This window comes from Cupressus sempervirens, chromosome 10 (genome assembly GCF_028749045.1).
Source record: "Cupressus sempervirens isolate cs-2001-9-10 chromosome 10, ASM2874904v1, whole genome shotgun sequence".
NCBI classification, from domain to species: Eukaryota; Viridiplantae; Streptophyta; class Pinopsida; order Cupressales; family Cupressaceae; genus Cupressus; species Cupressus sempervirens.
This window is the reverse complement of record NC_143127.1, coordinates 427,594,691-427,619,303: the sequence shown is the minus strand read 5'-3', so window position 1 is coordinate 427,619,303 and position 24,613 is coordinate 427,594,691. Positions and strand designations below refer to the sequence as shown.

Genomic DNA, 24,613 nt, shown 5'->3' with positions numbered 1-24,613 from the left:
CTTTGATGACGTTAAGGGTGCTTGGGGGTCATATGGAACTTTATAACCCATTTCGACTGATTTGTACACATGATACATGTTCCTATGGGCCATAAGACCCTTAGGAATGTATGTTCTCATTTAATGTGTCAAAAGGGATCATAGGGCACTCTATGACCCCATTTGACCCATTCAAACACATGTTGTATGTCCTTAGGGATCCTAAGACCCCTAGGAACATATGTTGTCATATAATGGGTTAAAAGGGGTTATAGGGTACTCTATGACCCGTTTTGACTCATTCAAATAAACATATACATTCCTAGGACCCCTAAGAACATATTTTCTCATTTAATGGCTCAAAAGAGATCATAGGGAACCTTATGACCCCATTTGATCCATTCAAACACATGGAATATGTCACTAGGGGTCCTAGTACCCTTAAGAACATAAGTTGACATATAATGCATCGAAACGAGTCATAACGTGCTCTATGACCACTTTTTACTCATTTGAATGCATGATATATGTTCTTAGGGTTTTTCAAACCCCTTGGAATCTATGTTGTCATTAAAAATGTCAAAAGAATCCATAGGGGACCATAGGACCCCATTTGACCCTTTCAAACACACGATGTATGTCCCTAAGGGTCCTAACACCCCTAGGAACATATGTTGTCATATAATGAGTCAAGAGGGGTCATAGCAAACCCTATAACCCCTTTCAATCCATTCAAACACATGATGTATGTTCATAGGGGTCCTAGGACCCAAAAGAATATATGTTATCATATAATGGGTCGAGAGGGATCATAACATACCCTATGACCCCTTTCCATCCATTCAAACACATGATGTATGTCCCTAGGGTTCCTTGTACCCCTAGGATCATATGGTGTCATATAATAGGTCAAAAAGGGTCATAGTGTACTCTATGACCCCTTTTGACTCATTCAAACACATGATATATGTTCCTAGGGATCTTAGGACCCCTAATAACATAGTTATCATTTAATGGGTCAAAAGTGGTCATAGGGTACCCTATTATATACACATTTTGATCAATTCAAACTCATGATGTATGTCCCTAGGGGACCCCTAAGAACATATGTTATATAATGGGTCGAAAGGGGTCATAGGGTACTATTGAACCCTTTCGACTCATTTGAACACATAATATATGTTCCACATTTTCTTGCTATAACCGAATTCAACCAATTCAAACACATGAAGTATGTCCCTAAGGGTCCTAGGACCCCTAGAAACATATGTTTGTCATATAATGAGTCGATATGTGTCATAGTGTACCCTATGACCCCTTTCAATCCATTCAAACACATGATGTATTTTCCTAGGGCTCATGGTACCCTTATGGGCATATCTTGTCATTCAATGGGTTGAAAGGGGTTGTAAGGTACTCTATGGTACTCTATGACCCATTTCAACAGATTTCATGACAATAACCCCTAGGGACATATTTCATTTATTCATATGGGATGAAAGGGGTCATAGAATAACCTATAACCATTTTCAATGCATTTCAATACAACATATGTGATCCTTAGGGGTTTGAGGACCCCTAAGAATCTAATTCATTTGTTCAAATAGGATCATAGGATAACATACAACTCCTTTTGACAAATTTCATGACAACATATGTCCCTATGGAGCCTAGGGACATATTTAATTTGATCAAATGGGCTAAAAGGGGTCATAGGATAACCTATGACCCCTTTCAACATATTTCATGACAACATATGTTCTTAGGGGTTTAGGTAACCCTGGGGACCTATTTCATTTGTTCGAATTGATCAAAAGGGGTCATAGGTTATCCTATGACCCCTTTTGATACATTTCATGACATCAAATGTCCCTAAGGGTCATAGGACCCCTAGTGCCCTAATTTTTTTTTTGAATGGGTTGAAAGGGGTAATAGGATAACCTATGGCCCCTTTTTACAAATTCTATTATACCATATGTCCCTAAGGGTCTTAAGACCCCTAAGGACCTATTTCATATGTTTGAATGGGTTGAAAGGGGTTGTAGGATAGCATATGACCCCTTTCGATGTATTAAATAACAACATATGTGTCTAGGATTCCTAGAACCTCTAGGAACCTATTTTATTTGTTTAAATGGGTTAAAAATGGTTGTAGGATTATCTATGCCCCCTTTCCACCAATTCAAACAAATAAAATAGGTCCCTAGGGGTCCTAAGACCCCCAGGAACATTTGTTACCATGAAATACATAGGAGGGGGTCATAGGTTATGCTACAACCCTTTTTGACCCATTTGAACAAATGAAATACGTCCTTAGGGGTCTGAGGTCCCTTAGGGACATATGTTATCATTAAATGCATCAAAAGTAGTCATAGCTTATCCCATGACCCTTTTTATGCATATGAACAATTATAATATGACCACTTTTGACACATTTCATGATATAATATGCCCCTAAGGGTCTTAAAACCCCTAGAGACATATTTCATTTACTTGAATGGGTCAAAAGGGGTCATAGGATAACCTATGACCCTTTTGATGCATTAAATGACAAAAAAATGTCTCTAGGACCTAATTATTTTTTTTGAATGCGTCAAAAGAGGTCATAGGATAACCTATGACCCCTTTCGACACATTTCATGACAAGATATGTCCCTAGGGGTCCTAGGTTATCCCATGACCCCTTTCGACCCATTCAAACAAATGAAACAATTCCATAGGGGGCATAGGTCCCTTAGGGACATATGTTATCATGAAATGCATCAAGAGGGGTCATACATTAGACTATGACCTCTTTTGACCCATATGAAAAATTATAAGGTTGTCATGAAATGTGTTGACACCTTTCGACACATTGCATCACAAGATATTGTAAGAAAACTTGGCAATAAAGAATATAACCGTTTCCACATAACCCATAATAGATCTAAAATAAACACGGAATTAAAATCCACATGCAAGAGAATAGACAACATACCCACAAAATGTGACACAAGATATACCCTGGGAAACCCTCATTGAGGGAAAAAACCCAGCCTCCAAAAGCATCCATCATCATGTATTAATCAGCAAAAAATACCATTGCCATACAACCATGGAAGCCTTCATGGCCATAGCCACAACCGAGCAAACTATGTGAACAATCATGAATCCACACATCCCATGCCATGCTTTCAACTTTCACAAATGCTCCCTTGGCTAACCTGTCAAGCCTTGTCCCGCTCGACTCTTGCCTTTCTTTCTCTTACTCTCTCTCACCTACAACAACTACCCTTGTGGCTGCTTATATAGTAGCAAGTCCCACAAAACCACCAAGTGGTATTACATAAACCATGTGCTAAAACCATGTGCTACCTAACCCACTGACCTCACATTTAATATTGGGCATTTAATTTTTTTCTCCAATATTAAATAATTACATCAAATATTATCACAATGTTACAATACAACTCATCAAGAATATTCCATGGGAATCTTTACATGTTGCACGTTCATCTAGGCACAACATTACATAATAAAATAGAATAATAAAATAACAATATTATGCAATGTGTGCAACACCCATTATCTCAACAATCTCCCACTTGTTGTATACATTGCATAGGGTCAATCTGTAGCCACATAAATGAACAAGGGAACAATTCCTCCCAGCACATCCACCATCATGGATCAAAATACACCAAGTGCTCCATCTTGGTACCCGCAACAAAATCAAAGTATCCATGATCTCGAACATGAATGGTCTCACCTCCTATTATGCCACTCCCACTGGACATACATAGAAGCCATCCAAAGAGAAAACCACCCAACTTGTCGCATTAGAAGATCATAAAATCCTGTACCAACTGAAATTTCAAGCACAAATAACCTGATCCAAAGGTAATCACATGTATCCGTAGTTGTCAAAATATCCATAGCTGAAATAGCACCCACAGCAAGTGCCAAACCCATCCAACTATCCATACCTCAAAGGTATAACAAGTGAATCTCATATCACTGACATATCCAATCTATAACCTGCAATCACAAGCCTCAAGAGCAATACCTGCCACATATATACCAAGAAGCTCCCACTGCAAAAGATAATGTCAAATCTATAACCAATCCACTCAACACATCTCAAAGAAGTGAATCCATGTAGTATCAAGGACATCCACAATACATAAATTGATATCTTGCAAGAACAACTCTCATAACAAGTCTCCAATGCTCTCCCAAGTTCACCACAACCAACAGAGGAAAGAGATAAAGAAATAACCATGTCATCTCTCACATGACATACATGAGCACAAACCAGTGATCACAATCTCCAACCAATCTCAAATCCAATGTAGGCAAAACTAAACATCCAGGAAGATAACCAAGACCAGAGAAACCATGCAAATCATAACTTGTATCATATCCTTCTACACACACCTCTAGATGTAAACTGTGCAAGTATGATCTCCTCCATAAAACCCCAACAAGAAGCCTCAAAAAAACACCCAAACCATACCATATAACTCATCATGGATGTAAGCCTCTCACAAGAAGATCAAACTCAATAAAACCATTCCTAAACCAAGGAATAACCATTCCTAATCCAAGGAAAATGCCCAATATAAAACCATCTCCCAAACTCAACCAACATAACAACATATGCACATGGAGATAACCAATGCTAAACCATCTCTCAAATGAACCCTCCAGAACTAACTCATGTACCATAGCTCAAGATCCATATCCATGAAAGACAAGCATAAATATAATGCAACTGAGAGAAACAATGGGCTATACCTCTCAAGTAGAAAACCACCAAGTAGACCAAGAGTGGGGAATGAGAATGCTCATCAAGATACCCAAGTCTCCAACCAAGACTCATCTAAGAACAATCTCCTCTCAAGTCCATATCAGGTGACTGCCCCTCAGACTTCTTGCTGAAACCATCAACTGTCTCAACAAATACTTCTCTAATCCAAGAGAAATCAACGTCACCACCGTCTCTAAGTATCTATGAGCACCTGTAACCAATCAATCCATGCCAACTCCAAATGCAACATAGCAATATCATGAAGTATCTAGCTTATGATCAGTGTACTCAATACCAAGAAACTAAACCAAGATCAATGTCAAAGTTCCAACCATGGCCTCAGAAACATAAACATGACAACATGATCTAAACCATCTCAACTAAAGAGATAACATGCTCCACATGAACATACTATAACATGTCACAACTCTAAACGCGTATCAAGAGTATACCATGACATAATAATAAAACCATCCTCACACCAAGGATAACATGTCAAATAAAAACATAAACCACACCTTTACCAAGAACCCTATAAGTCCTCAAGATGCAACCATCTCCACACACCATGAAGAAAACCATCTCCACATACCAGGAAGAACCATCTCCAAACACCATGAAGATAATCAAGAACTCCATGAGTCTTCAAGATCTAACCATCTTCAAACACCATGAAGATAACAAGTGTACCATGCAAATGTCAAAGACGCTTTTGCAGCAACAGGATCTAAGACAAACCTCCAACATCTGCAAACACTCAATAAATATATCAATGCCAACAACTCCCACTCAACTGTGGTACCAAGTCACCTATGGCATCATAAAATCTATCCTCTCCAAACCAAGAAGATATAAATCAAACCAGGAACTAATCTTGCACTGTCACCCCATCACTGTCACAAGCTCCCACTAAACTGTATATCCAAGCTATCCATGACATAATAATGAAAAACCATCTTCTTACCATGAGAATCAACCAAGGCATCAAACTATCAAAGACCTCAAAGTGCATATCATGAGCTCCTCAAAAGAAATTAAATAACCATGATCCTCAACCAAGAAGATATACCACCATAATCAAATCAGAAAATCCAAGCTAATGAACATCAAGGATGTACCTGTATAACCAATCATGTCATGCCAAAATCTATGACACCATGATCACATCCATGAACTGAACATCTGGCTCTCAATATGTCTAACCTGTCAGCATAGTCAACCACAATCCTCCACCATGACTGTACCTGGTAACAACATCTCATCCCTTCTACATGAAGATAAAATCATGTGACTTAGGGCATAGACAACCCAAATCCAAGCCACCAATTTGAATATGCATCAATAATGAAAGATCAATGGGCAAAGACAACCCATAACCAAGCCATAAATGCAACCTGTAAGTATAGACCGCTTACAACACTGTACAACTTGTAGATCCAACAAGTCATCATGCATATCCAAACCAAACACTGATAATCATATCATCATGAGACCAATCTGAAATATGAACTGAGTATACAATGACATCAAAACTTAAATCTCCAATGCCATAAACTCACAAAGTTACCATAGTCAAAATATACCTATAAACTATTTAGATAAATATATCAACAAATAAATCATGCCAAACCTGCACCAAATCTGAACCAATGTGTAGAGCTCTCCAAGAGCTTTCCGTTGACTACTTGAAGTCCAAAATCCGACTCCGTATGCCCAAGTTATGCCCCAATTCATGCTCAAAATAAGCAACATCTGACTTTAGGGCTCTTAAAACCTAAAAAAATTTCAAAATCATAGAACCAAACCTACACCATCTTGTAGTGCTCTGAATTAGCTTTCCAACGCCTGTAAGAACTCTGAAATCCGATATTCTGAGAGAAAGTTATGGCCATTTTACTAAAACTGTCTTTTTATCATTTTCAATACGATTTTTCATTTTTAATTTTTTCAGTGACGAAAATTCCGACGGGATTAAATTTGACGGCCATCCTGGGCTGAAACCAAAAAACTCTTTCATTTCCTCTGAACATGGCCAAACTAGGGCATATTATATATCAAAATTTATGGAAATGTTAACCCGGATCCAATGGTGAGGTCTGTTTTTACCCAGGAGGTCATTTCTGCAAGCTACCCCCCAAAACCCTTATTTAAATGAAACATCCGAAAAAACCTTTTTGTCCAACAATTTCACATGCCCAAATCTTTTAACATCCCATCATAATAGCAAACCCAAAACCCTTGGATCTGCAATAAATCATTCATATATCTTGCCCTTTCTTTTATCCTCTCATGCATTCCCATGGATTCAATCTAGGGTTACAATAATAAAACCATAGCTCTGATACCACTTGTAAGGAAACTTGGCAATAAAGAATATAACCATTTCCACATAACCCATAATAGATCTAAAATAAACACGGAATTAAAATCCACATGCAAGAGAATAGACAACATACCCACAAAATGTGACACAAGATATACCTTGGGAAACCCTCATTGAGGGAAAAAACCCAGCCTCCAAAAGCATCCATCATCATGTATTAATCAGCAAAAAATACCATTGCCATACAACCATGGAAGCCTTCATGGCCATAGCCACAACCGAGCAAACTATGTGAACAAGCATGAATCCACACATCCCATGCCATGCTTTCAACTTTCACAAATGCTCCCTTGGCTAACCTGTCAAGCCTTGTCCCGCTCGACTCTTGCCTTTCTTTCTCTTACTCTCTCTCACCTACAACAACTACCCTTGTGGCTGCTTATATAGTAGCAAGTCCCACAAAACCACCAAGTGGTATTACATAAACCATGTGTTAAAACCATGTGCTACCTAACCCACTGACCCCACATTTAATATTGGGCATTTAATTCTTTTCTCCAATATTAAATAATTACATCAAATATTATCACAATGTTACAATACAACTCATCAAGAATATTCCATGGGAATCTTTACATGTTGCACGTCCATCTAGGCACAACATTACATAATAAAATAGAATAATAAAATAACAATATTATGCAATGTGTGCAACACCCATTATCTCAACAGATATGTCCCTAGGGGTCATAGCCTAACCTATGACCCCTTTCAACACATTTCATGACAAGATATGTCCCTAGGGGTCCTAGGTTATCCCATGACCCCTTTCAACCCACTCGAAAGAATGAAATAGGTTCATAGGGGTCCTAGGTCCCTTAAGGACATATGCTATCATGAAATGCATCAAAAGGGTTCATAGGTTAGACTATGACCTCTTTTGACCCATATGAAATATTATCAAATGTCCCTAGGGACATATGTTGTCATGAAATATATTGAAAGAGGTCATGGGTTATCTTATGACCCATTTTGACCCATATGAAAAATTATAATATGTCCCTAGGGGTCATAGGACCCCTAAGGACATATGTTGTAATAAAATATTTTAAAGGGGTCATAGGTTATCCTAGACACCTTTTGACCCATTCGAACAAATGAATTAGGTCCTTAGGGGTCTTGTGACCCTTAGGGACATATGTTGCAATGAAATGTGTCAAAAGTGGTCAACGGTTATTCAATGAACCCTTTCAACCCATTCAAACAAATGAAATAGGTATGTAGGTGTCCTAGGGCCCCTAGGGACATATGTTGTCATTAAATGCATCGAAAGAGGTCATAGGTTAGCATATAACCCCTTTCAACACATTTGAATAAATGAAATAGATCCCTAAGAGTATTATTGATATATTTTATCATAAAATGCATCGAAAGGGATCACAGATTATCCTATAACCCCTTTCAACCCATTCGAATAAATTTAATAGGTCCCTAGGACTCCTAAGATCCTAGGCACATGTGTTGTCATGAAATATGTCGAAAGGGGTCATGGGATACTCTATGACCACTTTCAACTCATTTCAACACATTATAAATGTTCTTATGAAACCTAGCACCCTTAGGAACATATGTTATCATTTAATGGGTCAAAAGGGGTCATAGGCTACTTGATGACCCCTTTCAGCTCATTCAAACACATGATTTATATTCCTAGGCATGCTAGGAACATATGTTTTCATATAATGGGTTATAAGTTACTTTATGTCCCTTTCCGACTCATTCAAACACATAATGTATGTTCCTAGGGGTCTTAGGACCCCTATGAACATATGTTATCATTTAGTGGGTCATATGGTACATGATGACCCCTTTCGACCCATTCAAACAAATGATTTATGTCCCTAGGGGTCCTAGGATCCCTATGGACATATGGCATGTGTTCTAATGGATCAAAAAGGATCATAGGACACCCTATGACCACTTTTGACTCATTACATGACATTATATGTTCCTTAAGCTCCTAGGGACATACTTGTGTTCAAATGGGTAAAAAGGGGTTGTAGGGTATCCCATGACACCTTTCAACCCATTACACAATAAAATATATTGATAGGGGTCCTAGGACCCCTAAGGACATACACGGTGCATTCCAATGTGTTGAATAGGGTTAAAGCATATCCTATGGCCCCTTTCAACTTATTACATGACAAAATATGTTCCTATGGGTCTTAGGACCCGTAAAGACAAGCATGTTGTGTTTCAATGGGTTGAAAGGGGTCATAGGAAAATTTATGACCTATTTCAATCAAATACATGACAACATACATTCTAGGGACATACCACTTTTATTCCAATGGGTAAAATGAGGTCATAGGGTATCCTATGACCCCTTAGGACCCATTGCATGACTACACATGTTCCTAGGGTTCCTAGGACCCTTAGGGACATACCTCTTTTATTCCAATTAGTAGAAAGGAGTCATAAGATAACTATGGCTCCTTTCAACCCATTACATGACAATATATGTTCCTAGGGATCCTAGGACTCTTATAGTCATGTATGTTATGTCCTAATGGGTCGAAAGCCTTTGACCCTTTTGACTCATTACTCAGCAACATATGTTCCTTCCATACATGTTGTATTCCAAAGGGTCAAAAGGGGTCATTGAATACCCTATGACCCATTTCAACTCATTACATGACAACATATGTTCCTAGGGGTCCTATAACCCCTAGAAAAATATGTTGTCATGTAATAAGTTGCAGGGGTCATAGGATACTCTATGACCCCTTTTAACCTATTGAAATACAATGGTTCATTTATGTCTGTAGGACCCCTAGGAACATATGTTATCATGTAATGGGTCGAAAGGGGTCATACGGTACTCTATGACCCCTTTCTACCCATTGGAATACAAGATGTTGTTGGTTTAAAGAATAATTTTGACAGCTGAGTGTCAATACACTTAACTATACATGCCGAGCAAAGAATAGGATCCGAGTCACAGTCATGTGCCGAGCAATCCAATTTCATCAAGTGTTGAGTGATATCAAGTGCTGAGTGATATCAAGTGCCGAGTGATATCAGGTGCCGAGTGATACAGTTTTGTTTAGGTGTCGGGCTATCCAGGAAACAGCATGTGCCGAGCATCAGTAATGCTTCATGAGCCAAGTAACTTAGAATATCAGCATAAGAGTTTGTAATTGCACAAACTATGATGTAAACCATTTTTGTAGCCGATACAAGGAAGATCTTGAAAGATCTAGAGATAAGAATGAATCTTTTTACATTTCCTATGCAATCTGCATGCAGCCAATTGGAAAATTGGAAAAGCATGCAACCAATCAGTAAAAGGGAAGTATTAAGCGGGAAATTGAGATTCAATGTGGATCGTAGATCCATACCTAATCCTAAGTCTTCGAAGTCTTTTTAAGGAAGACAAAAGTCTCACTATAACAAGGATGAAAGAGGGAGAGAATAGTATTAAAAGGGGAAAACATAGTGGAATTTAGTAAAAGGAGACATAGAGTGTAAGAGTAGGAATTTGATATTCAGTTGATCAGAACAAAGCAAAGGAGACGAATAGAAATCAAATCTCAGAGGATCGAAATTAGAGAAAGATCCAGAACAAGTGCCTGCATTCAGCAATCAAGGATTGCAAACTATCAAGTTTATAATACTTAATACTTTCTTACCATTGTATTAGAAAGGAAACCCTATGTAGATAGGTTGGCTTAACAACTATTTGTAGATCCTTATCAAAAGGTGATTAAATCCTTTAACAGGGTGACACTTCATGTAAAGTGTTTGTAAATCCTTTAACCAAGTCACTATTGACACAGTGTAAAGCCTTTAACAGGGCAAACCATCAGAAGTGGTTGAACAATATTGCTGTAGTAATTTTATGGGTATCATCCCCATCCCAATTTTACCTTCTTATTTTTGGAGGGTTTTTGGGTTACCAAATTTCAATGTTATGTGTTGTTGATGCATGTATTAGTTTCATGTTTATTTGATGTGTTTACATACATGCAATTTACTTTCAGTTAAAAATTTTATTGGTTAAAGTGTGATACTTCTAATTCACACCCACACCCCGCGCCCCTCTCTCATAAGTATTCTTTCCATATTTGAATATTTCAACAATTGGTATCAGAGCTAAAGGTTCTCACAAGAAGAAGTCTAACAACTTGAAGAAAAGGATGTAAAGATGGAAGTCTTCAAACTTGGGAAGATTATTGACAATCAAGTGATTGATGTGCAACTAGCTCTACACAAAGTAGAGGAAGCAAGGGAGGAACTGAGAAAATCCTTGAAAAGAAGAAAGGATTTAGCCATAGCTGAAAATGAGATAAACTACAAGGAGATTGATACCACAAATATATTTGCCAATGGAGATACTAAAGAGTTTGATGCAGCAATCGCAGAACTGATGGAGAAAAACAAAGTTCAAGCAAATGAGATAAGATCTCTTAAGATGGAATATGAATCACAGGCCATAATGTTATGTGAAATCACTGAACAAAAGAAAAGAGCAGTTGAAGACAAAGTTATGATGGAAGATAACAAAAGAAATCTTGCAAACTGACTGGAAGAAAAGAGTACTGAATTAACAAGGATCTCAAACATGTAGATGGATACACTTGCCCAAATGATGAACCTTCATCATGAACTCAATGTGAAAGACATTGAGATCTCTACACTGAAGATGCAGAATGAAAAATTGCAGAATGACTTGAGGAGATAAAAGGACATTTCAGAGAGCTTCAACAAACCCAATGAAGCCATCAAGTATTTTGAGCAATTGCTGAAATCCCCAAGATCAACCCATGATACATCCAGACTTGGATACAACAGCACTGAAGTTGGAGAATCATCAAAGAATGTTGAACAAAGAAGCGACAAAGGTAAGGATTCAAAACCCACATGTCATTACTGTAATAAGAAGGGGCATACTGCTAATGTTTGCAGGAGTAGGAGAATCAATCAACCAAACACACATAAAAGCAAGAGTTACTATCACAAGTGCAAAATGCAAGGACATATGACACAAGATTGCAGATCCAATGTCACAAGGACACAAAGATTTTATGGACATTGTCATAATTGCAAGAAATATGGACATAGGGCATTTGAATGCAGATCAAAGCCTATGTGGACATCAAATTAGCCAGCAAAAACAAAAGAAAATGAAAGTCATTAGGATTACAACACCAGGTATAGTTGTCACTATTGTCAAGAATATGGACATATACCCTAGAATTGCATAAGAACACATTTTAGAGGAAACTATAAAAGATGGTTGAGTCAAACCACATGTTTTAGTTGCTTGAAAACTGGTCACATTAGTAGGAATTGCCCAACAAGGTCAAAGGCACCAAGTTCTGAGTTCAACAATGGAAAGGCAAAGATAGATGTTGAACACATCAGAAGTGAGATGAATAAGACATGGAAGAAGAAAGATAAGTGTAGCACATCAAGTGCAGAGATCACTTCACCTAATGGGTCAAGTGATCACACTTCATCTAATTAAGCAAGAATGGGTGTGTGGGACTGATATACTAAGTTATATCATACATCAGTCCCAAGACATAGAAGAATTGCAAAGAATAAATCAGCATAAGAAAAGATGCTAAGTCAAAATTGAGAGTCTTGCAAAATCTGTTGAAGTTGTCTTCAAGTGCCGAGTTGCTAACAGTGACCAAATTGATAGTTGATGTCAAGCTATGAAATATCAATGGGTGCCGAGTCATGTTGAAATCCTTCAGGTGCCGAGTAGACAGTTGTCAGCACACTAAGCATTAATTGCTCTGTTTTGAAGGGTACATAGGTCAATTTTTCATCATTTCTCACCATTCAAATGAGAAGCAAAGATGAGAAGAGCGCAGAAGATCAAGGGCAGCTTAAAAGTCATTTGCAAGGATATCCACAACGATTCAGCATGATTTTCATCGATTTGAGGTATTTTACTTGTGTGCCAAGCTATGCAGTGTTTATAAACTTGTTTAAACTGTAAACCCTAGTCTGGAAAACAATGGCATCTGGGTTTGGAACCCCTAAGGGCAAAGAGAGTCATGAAATACAGTTGGTTACTAATGAAGTCAAGCAACCAGAGTTCAAGCCCATTCCAGAAATTGCATACAAGAATGATCCTACAGGTGCATTATCCATTATTTTTGATAAAGTTGTCATGGTCCAAGATGTTTGTAAATGTTATAACTGCAAAATTGGAGCCATAGGTGATCTAGAAATTTATAATGCATATGACAAGCTATGTGAGAACAAAATACTGAAAGATGAGTTCTCAATAATCGAGAGAAAGGAATTAACCAAAACCCTAGAGTTTCCAATTGTTTTCAAAGCTGAATGGGTATGCATAGTTTTGAGCAGAATAAATGATGGAAATAGGGCCAATGAAATTTACCAAGAAAACTGTTCATAGGGTTACTGGTATTCCAACCCTAGATCAGCCAAAGACCCTGCATAGTGACAAAAAGGAAGTAATAGAGAGAAACACAGGTGCTAAATGGAACAATAGGGGAATGACTATTGATACAACCACAGAACCCCTACTAGATTTTGCTGTGAGAATTATTTCACACAAATTCTATCAATCAAGCAGGTTAAACAGTGTGCCTTGTATAGCATTTGATGTTGCATACAAATTGGTTAAAAAGGATCATACCAATGATCTAGCAGAGCTCATGTTTCAACAGATTAATGAGAATCCAGGAGCTATAAGGAAGAGCAAGGGAGCTCACTGCAAATTTGGATCAGTTTGGGTGTGCATGTTTTTCTATCTGATGAAAGAATTCCCTTCTATGGGTAAGGTGAAATGGAATTCAGATAAAATAATTGTTGAACATATCAATGGATATATTGAACAGATGGGTGATAATTTTGATGCCCAAATGACTAGCTACTTTGAGGACTTCAAAAAGTCCATTAAAAAAAGAATGAGGATTCCAGTCTCATTGACTGAGAAATATGAAAAAGACATTTGTTTTCTTGTAGATATTGATTATACTTATATATAGGCAGTCATACCTAGAGTAAGATAGCTTAAGCCACTAGGTTATGAACTCGATATTGATCAAGCCTCTGCAGCAATAACAGCTCTCCTTGCAGAGGAAGTTGACAAGAATGCAAAAGCCTTTGGAACTTATGATGTTGTAAAATCAAGGGTGATAACAGATTTGAAGATTACCTCAGCAGTAAAGAAGGAAGAAAAATTGGTAAGGAAAATTAAGAGAAAATTTGGTGTTGAAGGAGAAGGAACAGCAGAAGCGGAAGAAGACATTGAAGATGAGGGAGATGAACCTCAAGGTCTGACTCAAGGGTTAGGAGAAGATAAAGAGGAAAGTGATGATGAAGAAGAAGCCGAGGAAGCACAAGTTAGAACCAAGGTCACAAAAAGAAAGGCCACAACTCCTCCTGCTCCTCAACCCAAGGCAAAGAAAGTAGTTGCTCCTACACCAAAGAGACCTACTACAAGAGCTGCAGCACAAAAATCCCAAGAGGAGGCAAAAGAGAAGAAGAAAGCTTCAAAGAAGACTGTTGCCGAGCCAAAGAAGAAAAGAAAATTTGTTGTCTAGCCTCAAACAGATGAAGAGAAGACTGAGTCAGAGGACAACAACCAATTTCAAGTGGTAAGTCACAAACCTCAGACTGCTATTGACAAATTATGCTCAAAGATTAAGAATGATGATTTGAAAGGTTTAAAGAACCTAAATTTTTCTAAGCTCACCAAGGAGGAACAAAATAAATTAGAGGAATCAGTGTATGCTATGATGACTGATTACAAGCACACACCTCTAGAGTTAGATGAATCAATGCCTAAGGAATTATACAAAATTTTAGAGGATAAATGGCATTTTTGTTTGCAAATGGAAAGGGAGATAAGGGAATCAACATTAGCCAGATTGTTGCCTGATTTGAGTAAGGATCAAATAACAAATGCACTTAAGAGGCATAACAATAGATTCACTCCCAAACATAGAGCTTTTAGCATTTTGCAAAACAAAATTGAGGATGTAGTTACAAAGTCCACAAGATTGTGGAAGATAGTTTACAAGAAAATAGAAGATGTCTACAATGAAGAATATAAGGCAGAGGCAAGTGCCAGGAAAAAGAAGAAGGTTGAAGAAGAAAAAGAAAAGGAACAAGTGGAGAAGAAGGTTGAAGAATAAAAGGAAGATGAAGAGGAACATACAGAGGAGAAAGAGGAAGAGAAAGATACAGCTAAGCAACAAGATCAAAGTGTGCAAGACACACAGCTATCACCTCCTAGTCCTCCTCATGCCATCATCACACCTGCAGAGATTGTCAAAATCAAGGATGTTACAAACACTTCTAGTCCAAACATCAATCCATTAATTGTAGAGGATTTAGAAAAAATCCTTGACCAATCAACACTAATAGAAAAATTGTGTTCAAGTCCTATATTGGTCAGTGTTGATGAATTGGAGAATCTAGTAGCTAAAATAAAGGTAGTCAAGGTGAAAACACAAGAACCACCTTTGACCATACAATCTATTGGTATTTTATTCCTTCCTCCACCACCTCAACCAAGTGTAGTCACTCATACACTTCAGATGCCGAGTGTAGCAGCAGGGAAAGTCAAAGAAACATCTGAATAGCTAGTAAGTTCAACCCCACCTATTGATCACCAAAAGGATAAACAAGTTGAAGAAAAAGATGAGACAAGTAAGAAGGAGGATTCTACAATACAAACATTGGTTACATTACCCAAATCTAGTACTCCAACACAGACTCTTCAATAGCCGAGCACTAATAGGTTACCATTACAAATCAGGACTTCACTATGGAGTTCCTGAGCTTGATGAAGAAATAAAGATTCCACATTATGAATCCAGCACTCTCACTGAAGAGGAGATCAATGAAATTCAGAGTGTATTGGATAGAAGGAGACAAGAAGCACTAAGAAGAGAACATAAGCAAAAGCATACCTTGAATGAAATCAAAGACATATTCATAGAAGCTTTCAGCTTAAAGTCTCGAGATGAGTCAAGGCCAATCATAGAGCAACAATCTGATATAGTTGACCAGGTGACTAGTGAAGACCAGGATACAAACACCAAATTACTGGAATGGTCAGAGAGAAAGTTCTAAGGCAAGGTAAATAAGAAAATATCCAGTGATATAGCACTATCACAAGTGGAGCTGGCTAAGAAAATTGAAACAGTCAAAACTGTACTTCGAAATATATTTTCCCTGTACAACAAGTTGTGTGATTTTTTCACATTCACATAGGACACTAGCCAGAGAATACTGAGCTTGGAAAGAAATCTGAAGATTTCTAGCCTACAACTCCCTACAAATCCAGCTTAGAGTGAGAAGCATTTTGCCCAATCTCTTCACACACAAAGAGAGTTAGTTGTCTTAACAGCAGAGGAGGCAACCACCAAAGCCAAATTGATGCAAATTCAATCCTCAATCACTCCTCATTTGGAAGTACTTCATAAGGAGCAGATGTATGCAGAGACAGTCCTCAAGAAAGACCCCAATCTTTCTACATCTGATGGACTTGTACACCTAGCAGCAGAGATTGCCATCTAGTATAAGTCATTGGATATTGCACTAGAAAATTGGGATGCAGCTCTGAAGGTACTCCTTGAAGTAAATAGTACATTTTTTGCCAAGTATGGCATTTCCCTATCAAACCCTTGACATAAGTGTCAAAAAGGGGGAGATTAAGTATGGGGGAGTTAAGTAGAGATTAAGTATGGGGGAGATATAAGCTAAGAAGGAGATACAGAATGAAATGGTAAGTATATGAAAGGGGGAGAATTTTGAAAAATTTTGATATAACATATTGGTCAGAATGTAGAAACAGGACAGAAGTCACTGAGTGTACAAAGCATAATCAACTCACAGGGAGTCATAAGGTATATTGTTATTTGTTCTTAAAATATTTTGAGCAAATAAGAGGATGCATGAAATAATGTCAAGATCACAGGATCTTAGTTAAGTGTTTTTGCCACTCATGTCAAAGGGGGAGATTGTTGGTTTAAAGAATAATTTTGACAGTTGAGTGTCAATACACTTAACTGTATATGCCGAGCAAAGAGTAGGAGCTGAGTCACAGTCATGTTCCGAGCAATCCAGTTTCATCAAGTGCAGAGTGATATCAAGTGCCGAGTGATATCAGGTGCCAAGTGATACAGTTTTCTTTTGGTGCCGAGCTATCCAGGAAACAGCATGTGTCGAGCATCAATAATGCTTCATGAGTCGAGTAACTTAGAATATCAGCATAAGAGTTTGTAATTGCACAAACTATGATGTAAATAATTTTTGTAGCCGACACAAGGTAAATCTCAAAATATCTAGAGATAAGAACGAATCTTTTAACATTTCCTATGCAATCTGCATGCAGCCAATTGGAAAATTGGAAAAGCATGCAACCAATCAGCAAAAGGGAAGTATTAAGCGAGAAATTGAGATTCAATGTGGATCATAGATCCATACCTAACCCTAAGTCTTCAAAGTCTTTTTAAGGAAGACAAAAGTCTCACTGTAACAAGGATGAAGGAGGGAGAGAATAGTGTTAAAAGGGGAAAACATAGTGGAATTCAGTAAAAGGAGACATAGAGGGTAAGAGCAGGAATTCAATATTTAGTTGATCAGAACAAAGCAAAGGAGATGAACATAAATCAAATCTCAAAGGATCAAAATCAGAGAAAGAGCTAGAACAAGTGCCTACATTCAGCAATCAAGGATTGTAAACTATCAAGTTTATAATACCTAATACTTTCTTACCATTGTATTAGAAAGGAAACCCTATGTAGATAGGTTGGCTTAACAGCTATTTGTAGATCCTTATCAAAAGGTGATTAAATCCTTTAACAGGGTGATACTTCATATAAAGTGTTTGTAAATCCTTTAACTAGGTCACTATTGACACAGTGTAAAGCCTTTAATAGGGCAGGCCTTGAACAGGGCAAACCATCAGAATTGGTCGAACAATATTGCTACAGTAATTTTGTGGGTATCATCCCCACCCCAGTTTTACCTTCTTATTTCTAGAGGGTTTTTGGGTTACCGAATTCCAGTGTTATGTGTTGTTGATGCACGTATTAGTTTCATGTTTATTTGATGTGTTTACATGCATGCAATTTACTTTTAGTTAAAAGTTTTATTGGTTAAAGTGTGATACTTCTGATTCACTCCCCCCCCCCCCCCCCCCTTCTCATAAGTATTCTTTCCATATTTGAATATTCCAACAGATGTATGTCCCTAGGTATCCTAGGACCCCTAGGAACATATATTGTTGTCGAACGGGTCAACAGGGGTTATAGGGTATCCCATGACCCCTTTCAACCCATTGGAACACAACATGTGTGTCCATAGGGGGACTAGGGGAACCCCTAGGAACATACATCATCATATAATTTATTTACTTAACTTATATATATATAATAAGTACTAACTATGGATAAAATAATTATATAATAATCAATAATTATAATTATTTAATACTATATATTAAATTTTAGTAACTATATATATATATTAATTAGTCCCCTATCCAATTATACTATAGATATATTTTGCTAGGACTATATAACTTAAAAATTAGTCCTCCCTTTGAGTTTGGAAAATAAAAATAAATACTAAACTTAAAAATTAGTCCCCACTCCCTTTACATTTGAGTTTGGTTCCATGATTTAGGCACATAGATCGGGTACCCAATTTCAAATCAGTTCCCCTTCTAAAATCAGGTACCTAGTAAGGCAAGGTGGTATACCCTTTTTTGGTTTGGTATCAAGATGGGTGGGGAAAATTTCAAAGAGTATTTTGAAATGCTTTCAGATGTTTCAAAACTACATTTTTTCACATCACCACTTTTTGGCACACCATGATCTTGCACATACCTAGATTTTATGGTTATGACCGCAACTCATTTGGATGATCTATAAGCAGGTATTGTAGTGATAAAAAAATGCTTCTAAGTAAAGTGTTTGTTTTCTTGAGCTACTAATGGTAGGTCTAGGATTGGTGATTTGTATGAACAATGTGATGAATTTGGTCAAGATAGACACACAGTAGTGACATGTCTTAATGTTTAGAGATAATGATTTAGCATTCCATTGATTAACACAAGCATGTCATGAGGATTCTAGAAGAAGGATTTATTTGGTCAAAACGTGCTTGTTTTCTCTTCATGAATTCAAATGTAAAGTTAATTGTAGGATGACATGGTATAGAAAAAAAATTGTGCACATAGAGATGTGTGTTTGGGCATGTGGTATGTGATTGATTCTTTTGAAATTTAAAAGCAAACATGTTTGGCAAGTTTAAGGCAGTGGAGCATTTAGGGTTTTGAAGAACATTATATATTTGATAAATGAGAAAGAATTATATGTTGATCATGGTTCATAAGTGTGAAGGTGTGATCAATCCAAAAGATAGTCAAGGATGAAGTGAAGTGTTTGTGTGTACTAAATTGGATATGATCAGGCAAAGGAGGTTTTGTTCTACATTTTATTCTACTTGTTATTCTCTAAAATTTGTAGTAGTAAAATCCCTTAACTAGGTGGATCCTAAAAAAAAAAAATTTTATTGTAAATCATTTAACAAGGTGGCATTTTAATTACTATTCTAAGCTCTCTAACAAGGCTACTCCTAACTGATTAAAGCTCCTAATAGGGATAGAGGTAAATCCCTCGATCGGGTGACACTTAATAGTGTCTTTGTAACTCCTAACATGATTAATCTGCTAATAGGGCATATTTTAGAAGAGTGCACAATTTGGGTACTAATTCCCACTATGGCTTTCACCCAAATTAGATGTCCACAAGAAAAAATATTTGTGTCATGTGTTTCATTATTTTGTGGATGTGCGTACATGTTTGATGCTTCATTTTATATTGTTAAGCTTGTGTTGTGATAAGGGTTTGTGTCGTTGAAAATTTATTTAATAGGTTGATTATTGATTCCCACCCCCCAATAATTAGATATCTTAGTACTAAAAACAATAAGATCCAAGACACTATATGTGCATTTACAAGTTTTAGCATACAAAGTGTACATGTTTACAACAATTACATTTATATAAGAAAGAGCATGTAGTAACTAAAAGCCCGTTTGGTTGCCGGAATTAACTTGGAATAAGGAAACGGGAATAGGAAAATTGGAATAAATCTATTCCAATTTTGGCCCAAAATGAGAATAAATCTAATTCCAATTTTTTTTAGGAATTAGATTTATTCTTGCATTGGACCAAAATTGGAATAGATTTATTCCAATTTTCCTATTCCCATTTCCTTATTCCAGGTTAATTCCAGCAACCAAACGGGCCCTAAAGACAAACTTTCATATTTATACCAAGAAAATAGTATTTTATAAAGATGCACTCAAGTTCCTAACCTTACTAGGTATTATGTAAACTATAGATGGGATAAGAAGTTTCATACTATGTACAATGAAGATAAGTCTACATATGTAAAGCTTTGCAATTTTTTTGATCTATGAAGGGCTTAGCAATTTCCCCTTTTCTCATTGCAAAGCTAAAGAGATCTTGGATTACTACTAAATAAAGGGCCAAAAACTAAAGAAGAACAATAATGGAGGCATAACAATTATGAATCTTGGTTAGAAACTAATAGCGTCCATTGTTTTACATTTGAACCCTTTGATATCCTTTTTGTTTTCTTACTTACAATACATGTACGTTTATAAGTATACAAACTTTGAGATGCATGACTATTTTAAGATTAAACATATATGCTTCAAAATGTGATGGTGTAATTTCCATACCCATGCCATTTTCCATAAATAGTTTTCTACCAAGTTGAAAAATGACTCAATGCATGTATGTGTCAATGAATTGCACAATCCCTTGTAAGGTTGGGCTCATTCTCCTTATCTATTATCTATTATGCTACACACACATTCCACACACTTGTCCCACTTTATCCTTATATCGAATACTCTAATACATTTTATTCATTATTATATTTATTAGACTCGTCCACGCATTTACCCATGTATAACCATTATACACTTAATATGTAATCACCCTATATAAAACCTAATGTAATATAATATTACAAAATGATATGTACAACTATCAATTCTAATTTTAATGCCTATGAATATTATTTTCTCCTTCAAAACTATGGTCTCCACAATAAAAACAAAAGCACTTAATAATATGACCAAAGTATTTTTTTAAATTCAAAACTAAAGTATAAACCAATTTGTTATATGAATAATATAGCAATGTAATAATAAGTCTTACTATATACAAAAGCAAATTCCATAATAACATAAATAAATAAATATATGACTTGCAACATTTATTATAGACTGTTTAACTTCAGACACTAAGACTTGATTTTTATACTAAAAGTAGTAAATAATCAAAGTTGAGCTATTTTTCCCAAGCTTAATTTTCCTCAATGCACGATGTTGAAGGGTGACCAAATTAGTATGTCTTCAAATATATAATGTCATAGTTTAAACGCTTTGTTAAGATGGTACCTTTGTTGAGTCATTGAACTCTTATTTTCAACAAGAATTAAAATTTTCCACTAACTAAATCTTTTAATTAAAATAATTAATTTTAAATTTTCTGCACTTTTGTTTGTAAAATGATATATATATATATATATATATATATATTTATTTATTTATTTATTTATTTATTTTTATTTTTATTTTTTTTCTAATTTTTTATTAATTAAAAATTTGACCAACACTTCCCCATCATAACAATTTCCACCAGTTTTGGCTTCACCAGGTTATATCATTGGACCAAAAGCATTTTACATAGACAAAAAGACATCTCATACAAACGATCATGATAAAAGAAGTTTGACATGCATTTTCTTCCTAAATAATAATTAAACTGTATGAATTGCTATAGCTGCCGCACAATAATAGAGTGAGGATAAAAGGTATCCATGAAATCTCAATAATTCAATTGATTCGCTTCTTCAATTTACACGTCACAATCGGAATAGACTGTTGCAGTGCCTCTAACCACAGCTTGCGACGCTTCTGCCCCTGTTCATGTATGCACCAACGATACCCGTCTTACAATCGCTTAGTTCTTCCCATCCTTGGAAATCTATAGCTCGTATTGAAGATGTTGATCGAAAATTCGTCTTCCCTATGCCATAAATTTGGTCCGCTCGTGTGCGTTTCTCGGGCATTTGGGCGCTACAGAGACCACCATTCTATTCTGTTCAGATTCCCCTCTTCTCACAACTTTAAAACAGAAATCTCGCTTTTTCATTTGGCACATGCCCGCACGAAGGCACGAGAATGTTGTTGCAAGATTACAGACGAATATTATGAAGAGATGTTGAAGGCAAATCCTGGCACTCTGCCGCTGCTCGGGAATTATGCCAAATACTTACACGAGGTAAGCTTGCAACATTCTCATTAGTTTTCTTTTCCTTTTCTTTTTCAAGATTTACTGGGAATTGAGATCTTGCTCTCTCTCATTTTTATTTCTAATTGAAGGCAAATGGTGTTTGGCGGTGACCGTTTTAGGTGAAAGAATTAATTAGCAAGGCAGAGGAAGCCTATGAAAGGGCCATACTGGCTTGTCCTGAAGATGGGTCGAGCAATCAAGGCCGCCCCTTATGACTGGTAATCAATTGCTCGCATCCTTTTCAGCTCTTAAATCCAGTTTTAGTCGTTGATTTAGCAATGGAGAGTTCATAATGGCTGATTTGGCAGCTATGTATTTGCTTCTTATGCCAAGTTTTTGTGGAACTTGGAGGAGAGTGGTGGAAATGAAATATGGTATCTCTCAACAAATTTTGAAAAATGAAAGAGCAGGGCATTTCAATATCAGTTCCAGGGCAGGGGTTTCTAAATTTAACATCCATAGGAGGTGATTAGAATGTGCTACCATGGAGCAGGGGCGCCTGAGATTTCTTAGTAAAGTGCGAAGTTAAATGCAACAAACTGAAGCTTTTATCCAGTGTTTTGAAGATTTAGCTACAAATAATTTTACTAGTTATTCAGCGGTCAAACGTCTAATTAATTTCTTGATTCATACTAGATGCTGAATAAACATTACCCCAATTTACAACGCCCACACCATTTTCAACGGCGATTATTAAGACTACTTACGAAATAGAAACCTGTTTTTGATACTATTTAGAAAGATTCCCGTTGATTATTAAATTCGACGGTCGACTCTGCTTCTCTATAAAAAATTGTGACGATTATCCATTTGAATTTAATCTTTAACAAAATATTAAATTTCTAAAAGCATCTGTAAATATTTGATGGTTTGTCCAAAATCTCGCTTCATGTGATTCAGAATTTCTGAAATAAAATAGTCATCAGTTGAGCCCCTCAATCTATAACCCCATCAATATAAATATTGTCTGTACTTATCACTAGCACCTGTACTGTTAAGACGTGCACTAGAATTACCTTAATAAATATAAAGATCCGGCGATTTAGTGTATTCTCTTGTACTGGAGAGAAAAAAGATTCCATAAATATTTATTATTTCTCGGGTTGGGCATCTTTTCTCACATCTGATCGTCGGCAACGTCTATACAGTCACGAAAATGCACTTCCATACAAAGGAGAGGACTTGGTCAATTTTTTAAAAAGTTAGAGAAAGCAATGTAAAGGAAGTGCATTTTCGTGGCTGTATAGCCACGGGCCTGATGGTCTTGAAAGGACTGACAAATTCTTCACCATAATAGAAAGAGCGATTCACAACAGCAAATATGTATTTATAATTCTTAGTCATAGTTTTTTTTAATCTAAATGTACTATGAAGAATGCTTGAAAATATATGTGGAAGAAAAACTCGGGTCTAATCTAGAAACATTTCAAAATAATGTAATAGAAACTAAATATTTTAGAAAATTCACAGTCAAATCTAAAAACAACATTATTATATGTTATTTGCGAGAATTTCCCGATAATTGCAAGGCTTATCATGATATCCACAAGTTAGATGGCAATTCATTAATTTTTTTGTGTACATGTTTAATATGTACCATACTAAGCGCTATTCTTTAACAATTCGTGCTCTGGAAGAGAAATGTTAAAGCCTCGGTTTTACGAACATGCCAGAATTTCATTACTAATCACAGCAAGAAATCTCATGGATAAAATTTAGTGTTGCTGCTTAGCACTGGTTATCAAAAGTTCGCTTATTACATGTTTTTTATTTATTAGTGGTTATTTATTTTAAGCTGCACGCAACAATCAATTTACAGTATGAGGCATTCGCCTAAAATCTTCTTTTACAGAATCTCTCAATTTCTCAAATATTCTTATATTCAACAGTAAAATATCCAATTTCCAGCTTAATATTATGAAAAGTTGGAGAAATGCGTACCTGCACAACATCCTTAGCCGTCTTTCGCTTCAAACTTCTTCCGTTAATTTACGATAGTGAGTCCCACGAAACCTTACGAGTAATTTAAAATGCACAATATGAGATATTCGCCTCAAATCTTTTTTTTGACTAAATATCTCTCAAAATCTCCTTATACTAAACAGTCTAAGATGCAATT

General features: G+C 36.4%; 1 protein-coding gene and 1 long non-coding RNA gene across 5 annotated transcripts in view; one reads left to right on the top strand and one right to left on the bottom strand.

Moving 5' to 3' along the window:
- LOC149534539 (uncharacterized) overlaps positions 1-24,613 on the bottom strand; it is a 140,482-nt gene that overhangs the window by 114,328 nt on the left and 1,541 nt on the right. The window contains exon 2 of one of the 2 annotated variants that reach the window (XR_016357204.1): positions 24,436-24,507. This is a non-coding gene — a long non-coding RNA (uncharacterized LOC149534539). Of the gene's footprint in view, positions 1-21,916; positions 24,508-24,613 lie in introns of those variants that run through there. The other variant, XR_016357203.1, reaches the window with a different exon arrangement.
- On the top strand, positions 22,204-23,094 carry LOC149534540 (uncharacterized). Of its 3 annotated transcripts, XM_089805189.1 has the most exons (3): positions 22,204-22,482; positions 22,614-22,712; positions 22,828-23,094. In XM_089805189.1, the coding sequence occupies exons 1-2, from the start codon at positions 22,204-22,206 to the stop codon at positions 22,707-22,709; spliced, it is 375 nt and encodes a 124-aa protein (XP_089661315.1). In that variant the 3' UTR covers positions 22,710-22,712; positions 22,828-23,094. The 3 variants fall into 3 exon arrangements, with proteins under 3 accessions (XP_089661315.1, XP_089661314.1, XP_089661316.1); XM_089805188.1 differs by having other exon boundaries at positions 22,614-23,094; XM_089805190.1 differs by having other exon boundaries at positions 22,584-23,094.